The 23,727-nt window shown below is 40.3% G+C and overlaps 1 protein-coding gene across 2 annotated transcripts in view; it reads right to left on the minus strand.

Annotated features, from left to right (window-relative positions):
- Window positions 1–6,598: 6,598 nt before the first annotated feature.
- The window catches only part of igf2bp1 (insulin-like growth factor 2 mRNA binding protein 1), a 172,101-nt gene continuing 154,972 nt past the window's right edge, over window positions 6,599–23,727 (minus strand). Inside the window, exons 8-15 of one of the 2 annotated variants that reach the window (XM_039739584.1) lie at window positions 22,940–23,062; window positions 18,520–18,655; window positions 18,096–18,218; window positions 17,774–17,890; window positions 14,080–14,154; window positions 13,170–13,301; window positions 12,902–13,015; window positions 6,599–7,942 (exon numbers count right to left, since the gene is read on the minus strand). In XM_039739584.1, the coding sequence (XP_039595518.1) occupies window positions 7,763–7,942; window positions 12,902–13,015; window positions 13,170–13,301; window positions 14,080–14,154; window positions 17,774–17,890; window positions 18,096–18,218; window positions 18,520–18,655; window positions 22,940–23,062 (1,000 nt within the window). In that variant the 3' untranslated portion in view covers window positions 6,599–7,762. Of the gene's footprint in view, window positions 7,943–12,901; window positions 13,016–13,169; window positions 13,302–14,079; window positions 14,155–17,773; window positions 17,894–18,095; window positions 18,219–18,519; window positions 18,656–22,939; window positions 23,063–23,727 lie in introns of both variants that reach the window. The other variant, XM_039739583.1, reaches the window with a different exon arrangement.

Consider the following 23,727-nt stretch of genomic DNA (forward strand, 5'->3'; position numbering starts at 1 on the left):
ATTTTCCTTTTTCCATTGATCAGGTAATCCCAGTTGTGTATATGACAAACAGTAATTTGCAGTATTTTGGGGAAACCATGTCCATTTACACTTGATTTTTAGGCTGAGCAGCAAATGATATTTACCCTAAAGCAAGAAGCAAGGAACTACAACAACAAAAACCAGGCGCACAAAAATCAGATTTTCTTTCCCATAATCCTTTTCTTTAATATTGTTTGAAATTTTATCATGCTGCTTGAAACATCCTGTAGCATATTATTAGTTCCACTGTTTACAGAGAAAAATTTCTAATGTAACAAAAAAGTACAATCCATTGTCATCATTTAAAAGGAACCAGAGGTGAATAATTTCAGGTTAAAATGCAAGAATCTAATGATGAAGAAATGCATGGAAAAAAAAGGAATTAAAACAGCTCACATTTTAAAACTTTTTTGCTTTTAAAATTATTTCTAGTTATGGAAAATAAAAAAAAAATCATCTTTGGAAGAAGTATAAGGTTTTTAGACTATAAGCTACTGTATATGGAAATGCCACTACCCAATTTCTTGTTTTTTTTTTTCTTCTTTTCTTTAATTTCATTTTTTTTACTATTAGTCTAAGAGGTAGATCAACAAAACCAACAACAAAAAAAAAAAAAGTAATTTTTTTAGGAAAATCGTGCCCACGTGATTTAAAGCACAGAGCAGGTGTTAAAATGAAGGGTGGGTCAGCCAGTCCTGAGGAGTCTAACCACCCGATTGACTGCTTGAGTCATCAGAAACTGTGGTGACTTTGCTTTAAACAGGTGAGGGTCTGTGATCCATAACACCCCCACCCCGTCCTATTCCAACCCTGAATTTAAGATCAGATAGTTTCAGTCCCAAGCAGCCAAAATAAGATGTAGCTTATAGAAGACCCCTTCGATCAATAAACCTGAGTGCCATCCTCATATAATCTGGGCTACATCCAGGCTGTGCCAATGGATTTGGTGGCACTGGCAGCAGGCACCTTGCCCCCAGAAGAAATAAATCGCCTGGAGGAGCTAATCTGTAGCTTCTAACCCCACCCAGTCCCTGTTAACCCCTTCATGATCATACATGCTCTGGCAATGAAGAGGTAACAAAAGAAAATGAGTTACATATGATGATGAACTGTATAACATGAAAGCAGGGAACAATGCACATTTACTTTTATTTTTAACAATCTTATGGCAAAAAGTGTTGAGGTAGTTTACTAATCATGCATCAAGTTTGTAGCACCTGTATGTTGTACATTTGCTTTGCCATCAATGGAACCGCGAAGAAGGTTAGGTGTACCCTGCGTGTGTTTCACGCCTGTGGAGCGACAGGTGAACTTCGAGACCTTGTGACACTGCAGGAGTGAACCTCAAGCATGTGTCCTTCACTCCGGGAATTAAGTCGCATAGATTTGGTACCAGCAGCAATGGTCTAGTATATCGCTGATGGTAGAGAGTGAAAAGTAATACCGGAAAAAAAAAAAACATTCAAAAAAAAAAAAAAACAAAACTGGTAGAGACCTGCAAGGTCAGCCATGCTGATTAAAGTCAAAGAGAGGACCAATTGTTGTGATATGTTTAACCAGAGCAATGATGGTTCTCAAATGGATGGTGTGGTAAATGAAGCTGGTTAATGTCAAGGTATACGTGCTAAAATTCATAAGAATAATAATAAAACCACACAAATGTTGAGAGATTATCAGTTATGTGTTAAGTTCTTTAAAGAAAACAAAATGAAGGAAGAAGCTTAAAAAAAAAAAAAGCTTTTTCCTAAAATGTCTATCCACCTAGGGTTGATATTAGCTTATGTGTTTTAGGAAAATAAACCAGGTTGGTTTGTAAAAAGAACAAAAAAAAATATATAACTATACAAATCCTAAAAGTAGAGATGACGACGTTAAGATTCGGTGCGCTTAGCAGTTCAAAAGCGAGTGGTCAGTAAGAAGGCAACAGATTCGATATGACCAAGAGGAGGCGTTTCTTACAAAGCAGCACCTTGGTATTTTTTCACATTGGTTAATGAACCAGGCTAACAAAGTGTGCAGACTTGGCTATTTAGGTGAAGTAGTTCAACATTAATATTGTGTTACAATGTGGAATCGTAATGGATTTTATTGTGACGTTTCCCATTTATCGACAAAAAAACAGAATACTCTGCTACGTGAAAGGGACATTGACCCCTTATAGGTGTTTAATAAATAACTGATTTCATTTTATTGTGCTACAGTATGTAGTCATAATGATTTAATTGGGATTGTATTGTGTTTTCTTGTTTGTTTTTTTCTTCTTTCTTTGATTTAGGAACAGAATTAGATAATACAATAAAAATCCTGTTATACTGATTCATAGCAAAAACCCTGCCAGTGTGTCAGCATGTAACACAATGAAATGTGAAAAGGCCTAATTGAAGTATTATTTTTTTCTTCTTGTTTTGTGTTTCATTTAGAGGGATTTGTAAAAAGTTGGTGTCTTTTGGACATCAGGTTGACGCAAATCCAAATGAAACCCATTACCATTCCACGTTATAACACACAAAAAAAAAAAATGTTCCGAGGGGGAATCAACACTTTTACAGTCCGTTAAATCTAACGACGAAACTCGCCCCTGTGCAAACTTACAGCACCGGTTCACGTGAAACCAAACAATTGCAATCTTGATTTTATTTCATTTTTTCTTTTCTTTTTTTGTTTTACACAAATTAAGCAGGATATAATCTCAACAAGCCAAGTCTGCTCAAAGTGTAAATTGTACACAGTATTCATATGCACAACCAGCAGTTTTGAGAATGTTACAAGAAAAAAAAAAACCAAATCAAACGTAAACTGAGCTGGCGTGTAATTACTGCAAACACTGCAAAAAAAAAAGTCCATGTTTTGGATTCTTCACAAACATATTCAATGAAAAACAATAAGAATAGTAAAGTCAGGGAGCCTGGGTGATCCAAGATTTGGCTTACAGGTCCAGTTAGATTTAGTTTAAATGCTCCCTAATGTTTAAAACAAAAGACATATTGAAGATTCAAAATGAAAGTTGGAGAAGATCGCACTGGCTTAAGCTGGATTGGTCAGAGGGGATCACTGCCACCAAGCCACCCATCATGTCTGACCTCCCACAATTCATACTTCTGGGTGTTAAGAGTGGCTGGAGGGATCAGACGCCTATTTGGCACGTCTAAGGTGCTCCATAAAATGCTGTCTGTCAATCGCAAACAGGCCTCCATGTTGCAAAATTACAATGTAGGCATGGAAGGTCAAAACGTTCCACCTGCTCTCCTCTTTAAAAATTTGCCACCTTTGACGGCAGTGTGGATTTGGAGAGGAGATTTAAAAATGCTTGTCCCTCCAGTGGCAGGACCCCTGTGTCAATCATCTGCAGCTGTTGCCTCAATGCCTCCTCCCGACTGTCATAGCCGTTATGAGTCCTCTGCATCAGTTCTGAGTCCCCCGAAAAAGAATCTTATTTTGTATGTCCTGTAGTCATTTCTTTTTTTTTTTTTGTTTTTAAACTTATTTTGGTTGACACAAAAGTTTCAACCAGATGTCACGTCCGAGTTAAGCTTGCTGTTGTTTAAAAAAGGTAAAAGAAATAAATAAAAAAGCTGTAAATTTTATACTTTTTTCTTTTTTTAAGGCCGATGTCTGAATAAGCCGCTACGTGCATTTGAAAAAAAAAAAAAATGTGTGGAGGGTAACATTCTGAAAGAGTCAAAACTGGGATTTGTTTTTTGAATAATTTTTATTTTTTTTCTTGTGGAGGTTTTTTCCTTTTGAGGGTTTAACAAGTCAAGGTGTGACGCTTTGGTGAAATTCACACTGGACTACAATTGTCGAGCTTGAGGCTGAGCCCTAGCCTGATGTGTGACTTGCAAGCTGATGCTATGATAACATCCAAATGATGTGGAGCGTGGCTTTTGAACATCTGCTATACTCTTTTTACCTTGTTTAATGAATATATTTATTTTGAGTCCAATCAGAATCCACCCTGGCTGCCAGTTCATTGCAGGGTACATTTACTCATAAAGGGGCCAATTCTGAAGTTTCTAATTAAATGGGGCAGCAGGGACACATAGAAAAATCTACTTAGACTTAGGGAGAGCATACAGAGCCTTGCCCCTTCTATTATTTGCATAAAGCTGCATTCATTTTGTAGCCAAGCTCTAGAAGTTTCTGGTGCAAATGAGGAGCCCGCATCTATTATGGTTAGCCCCACCATTTTTTCACTGAATATAGTGGGAACCCTCTACTCACTATAAAGGGGTGGAGACTTCAAGCAGGAAAAAAAAAAGAGTTGAAAAAAGGGGCAGGGCTTGTTACCATGGATGAGAGTTCTTGGTCAGCAGTTTTGATATTTTGTCAAATTTTAAAACTGGGAGCCTCTGTTATTATCCCACCATGTCGGCTTTTTCAATCTCCTCATGCTTAAATGAATTCATCCACTAGGGCATCAGCAAAAGAGTGAAGTCAGGCTTCTATTGATGAGTGTTATTCTTGTCTCATCCATCCAACTCCATGCTGATGAGGCATTTTTAGTTTATTTTGGCGTCATAGGCTCTCTCCGTCACTTCGCCTACAATCCACTCTTTGGTTAACCCTTGTCTGTGTAAATCCCCCTCAAAAAGGCACCCTTAACCTCCAAAAGAAAAAAAACAAAAACAAAATAACAACAAAAGGGGGAAATCTGTTTTTTTTCGAGAATGGAAGCACAAAGTATTGGATAAATTTTTTTTAACGCTGATAAAGGTATTTAAAAGCCATCTTTCTGATTTGTGGTGTATTAGACGCATTTAGTGGTGGTTTTGTTTGCTTCTCTTTTTTCTTTTCCTTTTTTTCTTTAAATCATCTAAAAATACATTTTCTATCTTTTCATTGCTGCTTTACATCTTATATACACTTTTTTTCATTATTTATTAGCTCCCATTTAAATGGTTAGAATTTCTCCACAGTTTAAAAAATATAAACCAAAGCCAATTTTATTTTATTTTTTTACTATATATATATATATTATTTTATATATATATATATATATAATTTTTATATAAAACATTATTGCAGAGGATGTAAAAATAACACTGTTTGGCATTCAGCGTCCAGTTCATGACAACTGGTGAGCATTTGCCCTCCTAGTTATGCAACATGGCAGTCAATGTGGCAGGTGAGATGCAAAGTGAGGGCCACATTGTTAGGAAATGACCAGAGCTAAGCCCCCAGCCAACTCTTTTTCTTGTACTTTCCATTTGCCCCGCCCATCATTAGTGCTGCTGAGCAACAGACGCGCACGCGCGCGCACACACACACACAGCGGGAGTCTAGGCAAACGGAATGGCAGAGGGGGCGGAGCTCCAGCTCATCCCTGACGCGAATGGCTTCCTCGCAAATGTGATGCTGGGAGTTGGAGCTGCACTTTTTGCCTGCCCGTGTGAGCAAGCTGAAATTTCTCAGTGCGTTTTTTTTTTTTTTTGTTCTTTTCAGTACTATATTAAGAAAACGTGTCAATTTCCAAGAGGTAAAATTTGGCAAGATCACTGGTAAATGGAAATTTCCTGGACGATCATAAAAATAAACATAACAATGAAATAAAATTTTAAAAAGCACCAATATTTAAAGACAACCACGCACAAAATATCCAGGACTTCATTTAAATTATCCTGCTAAGGGTGCACCCACCACGATTTCTGGTAAAAAGCCCAGCCTTGGGGGCACCAACTTAACATGCTGCACCTCAATCTGCTTTCCAACTTTTAGTAGCGTGGCATGCCATGGCAGTCTTAAAGCTCCATTTTAGCAGCCTTTACCTGCAAGAAAAACACTTTGACACGTTCTCTCATCACTATCACATATTCACCGGTGTAAAACAATGATTCAAATAATAAATACGTAAAGATGGCCTCCCATTTCCACCCCACTCATCTTGTAAACTCTACGCTGACAGCCAAACTGACGCTTATTTTACACGTCCTTCCGCAACAACGATTTCTACTTCCCAAAAAAAAAACAACAAAAATCCTCCACTAACCATTCTTTTTTTGTTTTAAAAAAAAAGAAAAGAGCCCCACGCCATGCAAATGCAATGGTGGCCTTCCTCAGTTTTGCGTCATCTCTCTGGCGGATGTTTCAACAAACGCCCCTGGCGTTTGGCTCATCTCATCATACTTTTGCCCCTTACCCCCAAAAAATCTTTTCTTTTTCTTTTATTAAAAAAATAAAATATTCAAGACTATCAGCTTTATATAAAATACCAGCAAGCAAAAAAAAAAAAAATAAAGAAAGCAAAACACTGAGGTAACTACACCTTGAGGTAGGTTTTTCTTTTCTTTCAATTATTCCTCTCTCATCTTGTGAAACCAACTATATGCCCGGCTCTTATCATCTCAGGAATCTCTCTCTGTCTGGGCTATTAAGTATAGCAAACCAGTGCTTCAAGGGCACTGGGTGTGCGATCATGGGTGGCGGAAGCAAGCTGCTGTTCCAACTGAGCAAATCAATTCAAAACTACTGGGTGATAAAATACACAATTTATTGACTTTCCCCATTCGTCCTCCCGGCTCTTCCACCTCCCTGTTCCCTTTTTCGTCTTGGGCCCCGTCCTCTAATTTTTTCCCTTCCCTAAAATTAATATTTTGATTAAAAAAAAGCTCATTGTGTGTGGGGGCTGGTGGGGATGTGGAATATGAAGCATGGATAACTGTTACCTCATGCATGATATTCCAGAACATCACACAAACAGAAAGCCTCTTTCAGTGTGTTCCATTTTTAAAATATTTTCTCTGGTACTCATGAGGCATCTTTTCACATTGCCCACTTGAGAACTTGTCAGTAATTTTATGCCGCCTGGCAAAGGGGTAGTGTGGTTCCTTTAATTTTTAGTTATCATTCCCCTTATAGAGTCGCTGGATTATTAAAGGTTAGGTAGTTGTGGGTGGGGTGGTTTGACACCCGTGTCCCATAATCAATGGCAGGGTAGCTACACCCTGCTTGAATTGCCCAAGTTAAAAAAGAAAAGGCCCGAAAGGCACCTTTAATGGCAGGAGAGGCTTATCTACAAAATCGCTTGTTCTCATCCCTATGCCCCCCACCAACTGTTGGAGTACAGAACTGCAATCCGCCTTACCCAACACACCCTGGTCCACCGTTTAAGGTTTCCTCTTTGTTGTAATATAATAGTTTAATCTATTTATATATATACTTCTTTTTTTAAAAAAAAAAAAGACCTGGAAAACTAAGAGTGACTGGAAATGAATCCCATAATTGGACTCTCTTGGAAGTAAGGGGGATGAGGTGCCCCCATGCAAGAAAACACACACGGTTTGGTTAAAAATAAAAAAAAAGAGGCTGCCACCTTATTACAGACCACCAGCTCCCATAATGAGTGGGGAGCTGAGAATTTGGAAAGGTGCCGTGTGCCACAGAAGGACATGCAACATTGCCCCCTTTGCTGCCAACATCATCCCCATCACTTGACTATGTCTCAGCACTGAACCACAGTGTTGCAAATATGCCCAAAAACCCCTTCCCCTTTGGACCCCCCTTCTCACCCACTACCCCCAGCATGGGTTATGCATTTCCAGTCACCCTCTGGCCTGGCATCTGGTCTCTGTTTTCATATTTTTTTTTTTTATTTCCGTCTCTCTCACTATGTATATATATATATATCTATATATATATAAATATATATATGCTTTCAAAATCTCTCTAGCAGGGTTCTCTCTTTTTTTTTGTCATTTTTCCTTCTCTGGTTCATTGCATTGCCGCCCTGCTGCCTGTCTGCTCTTCACTTCCGGCGTGTCTGTGGTGGTACTTGCTGGGGAACAGTGTGCAAGGGCTGTTGGGCATCCTGTGGCACGTGGGGTTGCTGTGGATGGTGCTGCTGCAGAGATTGCTGCCCACCTGCTCCTTTCTGCTGCTGCTGCTTTACTTGCGTCAGAATATCCCTGATCCTGCGCTGTGCCAGCTGGAGAAAAAAAAAAAGAAAAGAAGAAAAGAGGCTTTTGAGTAGAGTGGAATAAAAGTAACCCATCACACTGGCACGCTTGGTCTTTCACACGTAGGCCTGCACGTTGGTGAAGACAAGGCCCAGCATGACCGCATTGTAGCTGTTACGCCATAAAAGCCTTATGACAAAAATCCATTCAAACATTCACTTCGCAGACCCTAATGGCGACATCCTTTAAAAGGGATAAAGAGATAAATCTGTCCATAACTGCCCCTTACCACACCGTAACCTGGAGTGGCACTCAATGAGTTTACTGCTTTAAAAATTTTAATTCATTTCAATTGCTGAACCCAATCTTTTTTCAAATAAAGCCCCTTGGCGTAGAGGCGGCCTTAGGGGTGTGAGGGGGCCTAGGGCTGACCAACCCCACGCGGGGCCGGTTACGTCAAACGCTGTTACCGGTATGTGCGGACTGTATAAACCCGAGTTCGAAATTAATAAAAATAATGTTAACATACACTGGATTTTCTCATTACAGTATTAAGCTAAATTTTTGCAAGATAACACGTAGACTTTATCAAAATATAACGATATAATCTATTAAAAAAGTGTAATTCATAATTCATGTCAATACCACGACAGTGCAAAATGTGAAGTGGTGTCATGCGGAAATTAGCAGGGCCTCTTCTAGAAAAGGACCCAAATGGCAAGTATACTCTGAGTCTCGATATGCCGGATGTCATAGTCATAACTCACGTTGATGTCGTGTCAGCCAGTTATCGTTAGCGATACGTGTTTTTGTGTATTAATATTTGGACATTTATGGCCTACAATTAAAATGTGAGTTTCAGTGTTTCGACAGGAAGTGTGAAATTAACTTAGAGGTATGTTCATGAAATCTCTTACTGGTTTCCAGTTTCAGAGATGAAAATCCACTTTTCTTGCCTTCTTCGTAGTCTAATCTGGATGCAATGTCTTTTTCTATAGATAGGAGCACCAGAACGCAAAGTCTGTCTTGAGACATGGTTGGTCTATACCGGAGAATATAACTTGACAAATTGGCTTGGACGGGACACGCAAACCTCAAAAGCGTGGCCCCCCTTAGATGCAGGGCCTGGGGCGGTCGCCTCACTTGCCATCCCCAAACGCCGCTCTTGCCCTGGCACATTAGATGACTTTTCCAGCATTTTTTTTTTAGCCAGTTGAAGCTGATCGCCTTACGTGACATATGTAATGGGTCTGTGTACTTTTTTGTATTTCAAATGTCGTTTCAGAGCAAAAATGAAAATATTGAATTTTCTGATTTTGATTTTTGATTAAAGGATAAAATGAGGGAAAATAAGGTGTTTTTTAATTCTGTGGTAACAACTAGCAGCCGTAAACTCCTGTCAATCATGAAGAATCCACTGCATCCACTGAACAGTGTCATCTCCAGGCAGAGGAGTAGCTTCAGTGACAGACTTTTGTCACCGTCCTGCTCCACTGACAGACTGAGGAGATCGTTCCTCCCCCACACTATGCGACTCTTCAATTCCACCCGGGGGAGTAAATGCTAACATTAATTTTATTTTAATTTTTTTCATTTTTATTACTATTTTATTTAAAATTGTTTCTTTGTATCAGTATACTGCTGCTGGATTATGTGAATTTCCCCTTGGGATTAATAAAGTATCTATCTATCTATCTATCTAGTGCTGGCGTAACTCCAGGGAAATCTCGCCTAGCTCAGTCACTTCCGTTGTCGATACTGTAATTGTGATTTTTTGTTTAGTGGTGAGAATGTCTGAGAAAAAGAAGTTTCAGTTTCAGCATACAGATAGCTCTACAGGTGAACATCATTGTATATGTTTATGTCGAGATTCCAGTAAGTACAACAAGGCATTTCATTTTCATACATTTCCCTCCGATGCGGAAACTCGACGTAAATGAATTGCTGCTATCTGGAGAGAGCTTCACGATTAGTCCCCAGATTAGCCTGTAGCCGGCATTTTAAAAGAGAGAATTTTCACGAGCCAGGGTCTGAGGCAGGGCCACGACTGTTGAAGGGAGCGGTTCCTGTGTTGTTTGAGTGGAACGATTTCTCTGTTTCACTTTCAAGATTAAGGGTTTGGTAGAGGAGAGTGCGACTGACAGAGGATGATACACCGGGCGAAGAGGATGACAAAATTCTCAAGGACCACGACTACACTACAGCTAGCAGTTGTTGACCTAGCCCTTAATGAAAACGTATCCCTCAGAGAGGAGATCCTTCAGCTGAGGAAACAAATCGGGACATTTACAATGAAGCAATGGTTTAGTGTCATTGTTTTGTTGGGTCGGACAGAGACATATGGTTTTTTACAAGGTAAGATTCCCAGCAGAGTCATGTAATTATGTATTATAACATCGGCGACGAGTGCCGCAATGCATGGATTCTCTGCTCTTTAAGGTGGCTCACTATAAAAGCACTGTTTGCCTATTGCCGCACTACTAGGAATGATGATGTAATAGTGGCTCATTCGGAGGTGACTCATTCCTGGGTGATATAACTCATCCAGAGCCGTTGCCGTATTAAGCTTACATACTTATTCACTTGTCCCTGAATAAAGTTTAATTACTAATTATTGAAATTCTGTTTTTTAAAGAAGCCTAATGTAATCACATATTTGTCCCAAATAAGTTCATAGTAGACGCAAGATTTAAATACGCCCGGATCGTAACTTTGTAATTGTGGATGTAGTTTGAAACATGTAGTTTGAAGCCATTCTGCTTTTTAGTTCCAGATGTTTGGCACAATATTTGAATAACGCGACTTGCGTCGTTTACTGTAAGTCTGGGCACGTCCTGAAGTGATCAGGTGAAAAACGCCATTGCTAGTCTGTTTTGATATCAGCGCCGGAAGTCCTGACACAGAATCCGAAGGGAGTGTGTCTATAGTCTAGTAGGGTTTTAGAGAGTCATAGTCTATTCCATATGTGTTGCCAGTGTGTCACAGGGCATTCTCACATGGTTGTGTCAGATAATTAAATTACATAATGTGGTGAAGTTTAAAAATATAAATAAAAATCCTAGTACAGTAAATACTTGTTATCTGTGGGTTTCCTTGTCTGCTATTATAAAGTTATAATCATTTTGCAACACCTTTGGTTTAATCAAGCCCTTTCTAGGCCAGACACAGCTAAAAAAAGAATTTCCGAGTGACCTATCATGCTGCAGCTAGACAAGAGCTTAACCAATAACAGGTCTGTGATGCCCTGATGTCTGGGCAGCACGCGCACTACACCGAATGGATCTACATATGTCTGTGCTGTACAGAGAGGCATGTGTAAGCCGTTGAACCCCATTTGTGATGAGGACTGAGGCTTACAGTTGTTCCACATTAGTGAGGAATTCCCAGTAAATGAGGGTCATAAGTTCACATTGATTGTGTCCCTGCCTTTTGTACACACCAGCCATTTCTACTGCCGATTGAATGGTCTAGTGAGATTTTCAGATCTGCCCTGCTACCATCACTCATGGCCTCTGGCGGAGCACCTAGAAGACGATCGAACTCGACTATAGAGGAAGTAATAGTTGTAGCAAGGTAAACCTATGGAAAGATCATTACTGAGCTTCCGGGAGCATCGTGAGCACAGGGCCGAAGCATTGCTCTGAGTTGGTGTCCTGCTAGAAACCCGACCTCATTTTCCTTAAGTATCTGCATGGTTTTTCAGGAACGTAACCCCCATGGACAACAAGAATGGTCTGTGTGTAAACAATTTTTCTTTCGAGAAAGCAATATCACCCCAATCTTTTGCACTTTATACACTTCATTTACTTATTATCATAAGCCTGCTTATTTCAAAACAGATTTAAAGGAAGCTGAGAGGTTGCAAACTCAGATGGGACACCAGTTCATCATTGGCACATTCACTTAGGCCCTGGTATGGTGATTGGTCATGCAGAACTTTGGATCTGGGTGGTGGCTGTGCTAAAAACTGTGCCACCCGTTGACTTTGCTTGTGGTTACGCTTACTCACCCCGTAGCCCTAAATTTGACAATGTGAGTGGATGCACTGGAGAGATGGATATAGAGGCAGATTTACTTGTTGGAAAAGACAAGGGGTGCTGTTCAGACCTGAAATATTGACGCAGCAGCAGCAGCTTCATCTCCCTTTTAATTTCTCTCTCACATTCTCTGGAAATTCCCACTGAAACATTTAAATTTGAACAGGGCATACGTAATCTCGGTAGTCTTGACCCAGATCGGAAATAACAAATCTGACACCATTTCTTAGTGGCAGCCTGCTGCCGTGTTGATTTCATTTGAGTGGGATGGAATGGTGCACACATGAAATGTTCTATATAATGATTGCTTGATGAGTACAGTTTAAGCACATGAACAGTGGTGAGAAAAAGTAAGTGAACCCTATGGAAATAAAACGCATTTGTGTATACATTTTTCTTAAAGTATGGACTGATTTTCCTTAAAATTCCACCCATTGTATACGACTTAGTAGTGGTGGATGGTGGGTAACAGTAAAGTGTAGCGGCAGGAATATTACAAATATTTATTCAGATATTTTGAATAATTTCAGAGCCCTGGGCAATAGTCCAGGTTAGCCTGTGCGGAAGTTGGGCTGGGGCTGCAATACGTTTAGGTGATGGCTGTCCATCTGAGAGAAATATAAATGTCATCCACTGACGTTGGAGGATGAGCATCAAGGGATTTTAAGCTGAGAGAATGTGTGACAATCGGGTTTCATTGGTAGGCCTAATGTGCTGGACAAGGTTGACACCAAGACAGGTCACCTATGGTGAGGGGCACACAGTAAATTATGGAGATTCAAAGCTGCAACCCCACTGATGCAAGTCTGCCCAAGCCCAAGCTGCCTTCATTCCTACACACACTCATCTTTTAAGTTTTTATCAGTTTTCTGTTGCCCTTCTGGCACAGCCACGTGATTTTTGACCTATTGGACTAAATCAAGCTCCTTCGCCATCTTTCTTTTTCCTTACCTGGCTTGCATAGAAATGCCCAATAATTTTGACGATGACCTGATCATTCTCGTCGGGTGTCTGTTCTCTTGGTACCACCACCTCGGCAGCTGTCAAGTTCTGCAGCTCATTCACCTGTGGAAAGAGTAGCAGTTGGTCAAGTGAGGAAAGACTAGCCTTTGATTTTGCTCTTAGAGACCATTTCATCCACTTCAGAAGGTCGCTATGTCAGTCGTCTGAAATAACTTTGGGACGTCTTACACCAGCTGACCAAGCTGAGCCTTCTTACCGTCCTCCCGCCTTTGCCAATTACTCTTCCTGCTGCTGTGGCAGCCACCTTGATGTGCGTCTCTAATTTGACCTCCTCTTTGGGTCCAAAGAAGTTCTCTTCCTTGAGTTTTCCATAGATTCTGCCTTGTGCCTTTAGAAAAGCAGGATATATATGAGTCAGCAGAAAGATATGCTTCTTCTTCCTATCCCCTCTAGAACCATAGTTTATATCTTCTTCCAATTCCATTCTCTAGGATGAAAAACCATTAAAGCATTGTCTCCCTTGTGGCTCATGATCTTTTTCATCCCCCATCTCTGCTCTGTCTAAATATCTGATGTGTCAGTGATTCAGACCATAAAGGTGTAGGGTAAGTAATACTATAGACATCCAAAACCTACAAAGAGAGCTTCTGTTTGGTGCTAGCTCACCTTGACATGTTTAGATGTTTATCTTTCTGCGGTTCTTCCATTTAGTTTAATTGCCTGTCCATCCATCCATCCATTTCCTAACCCGCTGAATCCGAATACAGGGTCACGGGGGTCTGCTGGAGCCAATCCCAGCCAACACAGGGCACAAGGCAGGAACCAATCCTGGGCAGGGTGCCAACCCACCACAGGACACACACAAACACATCCACACACCAAGCACACACTAGGGCCAATGTAGAATCGCCAATCCACCTAACCTGCATGTCTTTGGATTGTGGGAGGAAACCGGAGTGCCCGGAGGAAACCCACGCAGACACGGGGAGAACATGCAAACTCCTTAATTGCCTGTCTCAGTTGTTAAATTATTTAGGCATCTCAAGACCAGCACTCATTGCTCTCATGGCTTAACCCATAGTTCTCATCCCAGAACATATCGTGAAAGACTAACCCATGTAGAAAAGTAGTTTTTTCATCTCTGTGGCATGAGCAGTATACAGTACCTTGAACTGTGCTTCAGGGGGCCCAGTGATGATCACCATCCGGATTTTTGAGTCGGGAGATTCAGGTGGAGCAATCTGTCAAAAAAAAAACACACAAAAAAGTCAAAACTTTAGTTGGCATCAACTTAAGCTAGCAGAATGGGCAGAAGTCAGAAAGTGTCCCGTGCCCGCACTAGCCAGCTTTCAGTATGTGCCACACTGGCTCTTGGTAGCCCATGTGGACACCACGTGCCAAAGCAGATTATCTGTTTTCATCCCCTGACAAGAATTTCCTAACACATGCTTCATGTTATTTTTTTTCCCCCCTCTTGAGTGACTTCACTACTAGTGGTTTAGAACATAGGCATCCGAGGACTGATGAATGTTCCTCTTTTCTTCCGTCCCTCGGATGAGATGTAAAACCAGAGGTTCTGACTTTATGAGGGCATAAAGGATCCCTGGGCGTGTTTGGTAAAGTGTAGGGCATTTCCTAATGTTGTGGCTAAATAGGCCATCACGGCCTAGTCATTGGGGCGTCCTAATAATCCACAGTCTCTAATTGGCTAACTGTATCTCTGACCCCTTCACCACCTAATAACCAATGTGTGGTAGGCGTAGTAGCGCAAAATGGCTGCCGCCGTGTCTTCCAGGTGGATGCTGCATATTGGTGGTGGCTGAAGTGGCTCCCCCCCTTTTTATGTAAAGCGATATATACTGTAAATGCACTGTCTTCTTCTACTTTTGTTCTTAGAAGTTCTAGTCAACTGTCCTATCCTTAATATTTTCCTGGTGATTCTGGTATCATTCATCATTCATGTATTTCCATAACATTCTGGTTACAGTAAACCCTCTTCTGTTTCCCGGGAGCTTCTTGTCACCCATCATTCTCTTCTGTTTTACTATCACTAATTAAGGCTGACATTCTGCCATACATTTGGTGTTTTTCATGAAATAGATAACACAGTACATATAGGAATGGATAAATTGATGAAATACTTATGACATACTCATGAACCAGAGTAATAATTTTAAACTTCCAGATAAATAAGTGTGCAAGAGCAAATCAGACAACTGAATGAATAAAGAACGATGCAGAATAGAAAGAGAAGATGAATGTTTGGATTTCAATGGATATTGTAAGATATGGCCGGCCATGTACCCCGGACAATACCCCCAAGCCGCCAGGTGGAGCCCTCCTTGCAGCATGGAGGTCCCCAGAAGACCAGCAGGGCATCATGGACAATGGAGTTTTTATGCACCGCCCTGCTGGATGCCATGGGGCCATGAGAGGGAGCTGCAGGAGGACCAAGAGTTCTTCGTGCTATGACCCGGAAGTTCGTCATAGGAAGAGCGACGGGCTTCCGGGGTGAGAAAAAGCATTGTTTACCCTGACCCGGAAGGAATAAGGACTTGTGGACTGTTGGATTGGGAACACTTCCGGGTCGGGGGATATAAAAGGACTGTGGGAACTCCCAGACAGACGAGCTGAGCTGGGAGGCAGGGTGGCTAAGCGTCTGGGAGATTGGAGGATTTGGTTATTGGTTATTTGAGTATTGTTTGTTTATTGGGAATTGTGGAGAGGAGCGTGCTTTGTGCACATTATTATAATAATAAATAATAATTGGACTTTTATCTGGTGTCTGACGTGGTGTCTGAGGGTACAAGGGTGCGAGCAATACCCTGAAACTGTCACAATATTGAAAATGTAGTCATTTTTAATGACAAAATACAGAAGCTGGTAATGGAAAGAAAATCAAAAGATGTTAGTATGCTACCAGACAAGAAAATAATGTAAAATAAATACAAGAAGTAAATACAGAAGTAAAGAGTGAAGAGTGTGAATATCTTAAAAAATTTCCCTAAAATAAGACGATAGTAATATTTTTTTGTTATTCTTGATATCACTTGCATTTTATATTAACACATTGTTATGTATCATTTTTTCACAAATAACTTCTTTTCAGTGTTTTTTTTTATTTTAACTTAATTTGGGGAGAGTGGTGGCGTTGAGGTTAGGGATTTGCACTGACAATCGGAAGGTTGCCGGTTCGAATCCTGTAAACGCCAAAAGTGACTCTACTTCATTGGGCCCTTGAGTATGGCCCTTAACCTGCAATTGCTCCGTCCTGGATATGACGTTAATCTACAGTACATCCAGCCCTGCATGTAGGCCCTCCAACCTGCAGGGAAAAATCTGGGTGTTGGTGGCAGAATTCGAACTCCAGCCACCTTAAAAAAAACCTCACACTGGTTCCACACTGGGGGATCCCGAGTTGGTTTGTCATGTGGTGGGTGTGGCAATGCACTGTATCTTGACATCTATTAATTTGACTGAGTTTATTCTTGATATGTATTGTTTGTGTGGCATCGTTTAGAGACATCACGTGACTGTAATCTCTGAACTAACAACGTCATGGAAGTGACAATATATAAATGTAACAGTCACTGCATGCACTGTCACTCGGTGGATGCAGTCATCGTCATACAGTAGCTCTTCAGTATTGTGGTTCGTTTCTGTCATGATTTGGTATGATTTGGGGTCCTGGAAGGGCTGTCACTGTTTATTTCCATCGTTACGTCTGTTTCCAGTGTTGCCAGGGCCGTGGCTTCTGAGGTTGGGACCCATGCATAATAAACAAGTGCCAATATGTGGATTTCAGATCTCTGAAGTGTTTGCCAAAGTTTATCTTTGTGCTCTTTTCTTGTGTGTACTTTTGGGTTTGACCCTCTTGTTCTCTCGACCATGATTATTGTCTCTCGTACTGGGTTTTAGTATTGTTTCACTTTGTATCTTTTTTATCGTTTAGATTTTTTTACACGCCTCTCCTGTTTTTTCTTCAAAAGTGTATCTGCCAGTTTGTTGATAGAACAGTTTCTAATTCAAGATGGCCCTAGTGACTTCAACATTATAAAATACTGGAAACTATACGGTAAATCAAGCCCCGACTTTTCTGTGAGAGAATTTAAATGCGAGTATATACGGTAGTTTCTCAGAATGTATCTACTTTGTTAAACGAGGTATTACAGTAAATAGTGTCACATATGTGCGCTAGAGGGTCGCCTTCAAGGCTCACCTAAGGTACAGTATGTGAGTATCACCCTGGGATGAGAGGTGGTGCTGTCGTTAACAGTCTTGTCTCTTTTTACCCTCACAGCCTTGGGGAACCGCCCCTTGAGGGCTGAGAAGCCCCGCCTCTTCCAGTCTACCTGGTCTAAAAGGAAGACACTCCCAGAAGGTGGCATCTCATTTCGGACCTGACCATGATAGTGAGTACTTAGAAACAGCACCTGCAAGTGCATATTTTCATTTTTTTTCCCCTTGTAATTAAATGGGGTTTTGCCTGGTTGGCACCCTGCTACAATAAGTAAGGGTTCTTGTGACAATTTATCTCCATTTATTTAACAAGGGGGTTTAGGGTACCCATCATCCCTTTATGAGAGGGGTTTGTTTATATTTCGAAGAATGGTCTGGTTATCTATATTCCTTTATATTTTATGAGGAGGTTCTGATTAACTGCCATCATCTATATTTTATTGGAGTTTCTTGTTAGCCTTTCCCTCCTTATATTCCTTTATATTCCCATATCTGACATTTATAGGTTTGCTGTCACAAAATGTATTTACAATATGTTATCCCATAAAGAGCTTAACTTTAACATGCCACGCCACATTAATTTAGATCAGCTAGTCTAAGGGAAGAGAATGAAAGCATCACCTTGATGGAGGCTCCAGCAAATCGTGAAAGCTGTTTGATGTGCTGTCCTTTCTTCCCAATAATGGCTCCCACTGCTTGAGCTGGGATAAATACATTGACCGTCTCTTGCTCTGGTGTCTGCTGCAAAAGAAAAAAAGAAACAATGTGTTACATGGCTATCTTTTGCAGTACATGTGTAAAAGAATCTTTCATCTGATAATAAAGTCAGTTCTGTTTTGGAAAAAAAGTCAAATACAATGTAATGAAGTCCCTCTGACACACAGCAAGATCTCAAACCAGTGCAGAAGGTTTCAGAGACAGCAATAAGAAGATGTGTAGTTACCGCAAATGATCCATAAGGGGCAGCAGAAGCCGAGTTCCCAGGAGGAGGTGGCACTGAGGAAGATGAAGGTGGGAAGATTCCAAGTGCATTAAGGTTCAATCCTGGAATCAAGTGGGCTTGAAGCTGTGGGGGAAAGTTCAGTTGCCATCACAAATTGTTCTATAAATGCAAGGAAAGCCTCAGACAGTGAAATAGCAACAGGATCATACAAGGGTCTGAGGTTAAACAAAAGGGCTCAATACAAACAAAGAAGGAGATGGACATTAAGAATCAAATGAGCGAACAAAGAGAAACAAGTTAAAAGAAAATAAGATCTAGAAAGTTAGGATGAAAAAGATGAAAATATGAGGAATCTCATGGACGGTTTTAGGGAGACAAGTAGAAAGAGAGAGTGGCTACAGGACTGGCTGCCTGATTCACTTACGTTCAATGCTGCCATGTCGTTTTCATAGGCTTCCCGCACCTTCTTCATGATCTCCTGCTCGGCCTGGCAGCAGGCTTCGATGGAACCTTTCACAGTTATCGTCCTCTCTGGGTTATATAGTGTGAGATCTTGCAGCCTAAGACATGAATATGGGGACAGTGCATGGATGCAGTTAGTGCAGTTAGTCAACGCAGCACACGGAAGTCAGATATGTGATCTGACTTATCCACACCTACATTTTCCCATCTTATTTGCTTTATTTGCACTCCAAGATGGCGGAAGTGCTCTTTCTAGACTTTTTGGGGCCTTAGGGGCACACCTACTTTAGGATTCCTACCTACACAGAGAATATGAGTTATGGGGTATACTGCTTAGGCTCCAAAGGGGCTAGAAATTGTACATATTTTGCTTATGCCAGGAAATAAACTTGGTTAGCAATAAGCCCCTTCAAAGCTATTAGCATTCTTGATTTCCATTACCAGAAAAAAAAAACAAAACAGGAAAACAGTATGGCACCCAATAAAGTGAACACTTTGACAAAGAGCTTTAAGGCAGCGTTTCTCAAAGACTGGGTTGACTGGGAGTCACTGTTGATTCTAATGGCAGTGGGTCCTGGTAAATTGCGATTGGGTCATATGGTGGGTCGCTGTTGTGACTATCGCGCTCAACTTACCATGGGGGATCGCTCTGAGGATCACATTTGATTCACCAAGGGAGACCCCTTTTCCCCTTTGGTGGTTTGTGATGACACTTGTATGAGAAAAAAAAAACTAGATCACGACACCAAAAAAGGTTTAGAAACAATGCTTTAAGGGAAATAGTACAAGTAAATCAAATATCAGTGCAAGATGTCTGCATGTTATATAAAATATATAGCTCCTTACAAAACCTACTTTTAGAAAATTCAACATTACAGCATGGTCACATAATGTAACCTCATGTGGAGTTCATATAATTATACAATTTAGCCAATAAAAGACAAAATGCTCATTCAGAACTGATCTTTCAGACTAAAGGAGTTATACGAGAGTCCGTTTTATCCTAGTTTTAAAGAAGACTTTTTGAATTAAATTTATAATGTATCTGATTACATTAAAGGCTTTTTCTCTATATTTAATTATCATGATTACTATAATACAAGACAAAAGGTATAAGAATGCAGGGGGATATTGCACTACAGTCAGTGTTGTGCAAGTTCACACCTAACAAGAACTAGCTTAGAGTTCCGTTCACACAGATTAAAATGAATACATTCACGTTCATAGTTCACCATTTCTATTTCGAACTATAGTTCATGTTCAGTTCATTTTGTATTTTTTAAGAAGTGAGAATAAATGAACCATGAGTTTACTTTTTTCAATTTTGCATGCCTTATATTAGGCTATTACAGTGTTCTTGAATAAAATGCAATAATTATGAAGCCTTTTTTATTGGCCCCCTGCTCACTTTGCTTGCCAACCCCTGGGCCTGCACTACACGCTAGCCTCTTTGTGGTTCTGCCACTCGCAGATTTTTATTTTCATGGGAATTGTTACATATGCATAATAGAACTAACTATTTTACATTACAGCGAGTAATTAACCATATTAAAAAACAGTAAAACATAATAATTTGAAAGTAAATTGTGTTTCATGTTGCGTTATTCGTTGAGTAATATGATTTAATTCTGTTTGGCTTTGAAATTAACAAGGAAATACTTTTTAAACTTACACGTTTACTGTAAAACTTCAGTAAAAACAACTTTTTGAATAACATTTTCATCAATATTGCATTGAATATTGATTCTGTGTTTGGACTTTCATCGTGACAACCCAACGTGTAACTGCCCGTGATTGAATTTCGTTTCTTTCTCTCTATTAAATAAAATGACTTTTTCAAATGTTTGGCTCTGAGATTTGTTAATTGTCTTTGCAAAAGCTATTCTAACGGGAAACATTTTAATAGGAATGGAATATCAAGATGTCCTTTGTTGTCTAATGTTATCCGCGGAAGATTTACTACATTATCTTTCTTGGATACATCCTTCTTTCAACAGTAATTTGTGCGGTGGAAGACCGGACGTTGTTAATGGTTGTAGACATTCTTCGGGATAAGTTGATGTTTTCATGTTCCTCATGATCACCACCAACTGTTTCAGCATAGTCTACTGATATGCATTTAATCAATTTGCTGAGTAACCGATCAACATTTTTGGCGTTAATTCGTTTGACTTCAATGCTAGGATTGTCCGTGCACTCATTTTTTCTGTTGATAACCCTTCATGATGAAATTCATCAATAAGATTTGGACATAATACGTCTTCTTTAATTGGGAACTTAAAGTGAGGAAAACGTTAAAATGTATAAGAGCTGAGAGAGCAGGAACTGTGTCTGACAAAAGCATTCACATGAATGAGAGGTGAGAGGACCTTGTGCATGGTTGAATATGATTGAGAGGAGGGTGGGACTTGAAAAAATGTCATGGCCAAAGTTTTGCGGGACTTGAAGAATCTCTTCACAAAAGTCACGTCACGTCGCAGGATTTTTTTTATATAATAGAGAGATACTTTATTGAGTTTGTGGACGAAATCTCAGACCCGACAGCAGGTGCGGTTATAAAGCAGCTTTATTTTCAGAGTCACGGTGAGAAGAGTTTCAGAAAAGCAGACAATCAAATGTACATGACAGCGTCAGGGCTCTTCTGAACCCCGTCTGTTGGGTGGGGTCCAGTTTTATACCCCTAGAATGCGTAATTTAATATCATTATAAAATGTAACAGTCAACACATTTATTATACACAAACCTTTAGCCCCTTCAACGCCCCTTGTGCAACTTGATTTCTTGGCTCCTTTTGTTATGGCGTTCAGATGTAAGCTAAGGGAAAACGTGATAAGGCAGACTCATGTGTGGAATGCTCAGACCTTGAGTTCTTTGCACAAACACTTTTCTGTTTGCTAAAACAAAGCATGCTATTACATGGTTTTGTAAAGCTTACTTCTCAGACATGAATTAGTACAAGGGAACGAAGAGAACATTCGTCTTCCACAAGTTATACCCAGTAACAAACACATGTAACCATATATGCTAATATCCTCTAAATCAAAAGAGAAATTAAATACTGTAGATACAAGTATACATATTAATTACCTCTATTTCCAACCTATTATGCTGCCGGTCAAAATTCGCGTCACATATTGCATGTCCAACGGCGAAAAATATAAAGTGGCCTCGCGAAGTACAACATTTTCCAAAAAGCGAAAGTGGAACTTCACCGCATGCTCGTGTCAGAGGGGGTGCAGCTTAAACCCAAGCAGGCAAACACAGACAGCACCTATTTGATTTTACGTTAAATGGCAAAAATTAATACGATATAAATATTTGTAAAAATCCACTATTTGTGCTTATTCGAATACCGTATTCGGATTCGGCTCCACCCATACATTACAGGGTAAGAGAAAATGTTTAATCTGCACCTAAACCAGATCCAGAATGTCACATAAAACTGAACTAGCTCATGTTCAAGTTCTTCACTTACAAATATGTTACCTTAAGTTCACCATTCTTAGAAAAATGAGCTTGTTCAATGAAAGGCGCTCTTTTGAACTAGTTCATGCACAACATTGGCTACAGTAGCGGTCAACCCTGACAGAGACCAGGCCAGTAAGAAAAAACACACAAAGGATGTACAGTAGATGGGATTGTTCACATTAAATAATGATGAGTCTGGAAAGGAAAATAGGGACACCGTGACCAAACACCTGTATAAGATCACTTTTCCATTAATGTATTCATATTTATCAAAATAATTCCCAAAACTATATTGTCGGTTCACTTTTCCCTGTTTCAAGGATCTCAGGGAACCTGAGCTTATCCCAGAAGCATCAAATGCAAGGCAGTTGATAATGGAGACCCTGCTCACACACAAAGTCATATTTGCTCTTGCTGCCATTTCAGAGACAGTTATCGGCCTAAGCTGTATGTTTTTGGGATGTGAGAAGAAGTTGTAATAAAGGAGTCGCATTGGAAGGCATCAAACCCAGGTCTCTGGAGCTGTGAGACCATGCAAACCACTGGGCCTTCCTATACTGGAGTACAAAACATTAAATATATGAAGTGATGCTTGATTGCGACTGCAAAGTTCTCCCCTACATCTGTTTATTTTTGTCAGCTTATTCACTACATAAAAGGAATCTTCACCTTAAGCCATCAGGATAATCGCCATGTCCTAATGCTCATTGCAGTCCTAGAGTGACCTGCACACATTTGACAGAGCATACAGACAAAGAAACCCAAGACCAAAAAGCCATAAGATTAAGCAAATCAACTAAGCAATCATTCAGTGAATATTGGTTTTATGTTGTGCCATTCATAGAATAAGCCATCACAGGATGCTATCCATGTCTGATGAAAATGGCTTCATAGAGAGAGACAGGGAAACTCACGGTGAAATGGTGATCTTCGTATCGGTATCCTGCTCCACTTTCTTCAGGTTGCGTCCTTCCTTGCCAATCAGCCTTCCTACAAAGTTATTGTGGGCAAGAATCTTCAAGGGGACTTCTTCCGCGCTGAATGGAAAAATAAAACAAAAATCAAGAATTTTAAGGAGTCACTGAATAATAGAAACAGAGATTGTTTGCAAGCATTTCCACAAGCTGAACTCTAACTACCTTCTGGCCTTGGGACATATTAGCTATGAGCTAAACAGACAAGCTTGATGGACTGAATGGTCTCCTCTCGTTTTGCCAAATGTCTTATGTTCTAAGAGCACTTAAAGTAAGGCAGGTCCTGCTAAAGCTGCATCACCTCCTCTCTCATTGTCACACATAACCTTGCACCTTGTGACATGAATCACTTCCTTCATCTTTTAACTATTGTAGGAGGCGAACGGGCATTCCAGACGGATCAGAGGACGTATCATTACCCGGACGGAAGGCCATTGGCTGGCAGGATAAGGGAATAAATTTATATTTATTATGATTTAATGGATAGACTAAGAAAAACAGAGGAAAAGGAGTCATTCTACTCCCCATGAAATAAGTGGCAGTGGTGCTCATATGGTAACCCAGTCAGGATACTCTCAGGGGTACTTGGGGCATGGAGTCCAGAAGTGCAGCCCTGTTGGGGTCCCTGGGTATCGTTAGAGGGCACTGTCAGGGAAGGACTTCCCAACTTTGTCTATGGCCTGGGATACAGCGTAGCAACCGAGGCATTGCTGGGTCAGACTTAAAGA

Source organism: Polypterus senegalus, chromosome 17 (assembly GCF_016835505.1).
Source record: "Polypterus senegalus isolate Bchr_013 chromosome 17, ASM1683550v1, whole genome shotgun sequence".
Taxonomy (NCBI): Eukaryota; Metazoa; Chordata; class Cladistia; order Polypteriformes; family Polypteridae; genus Polypterus; species Polypterus senegalus.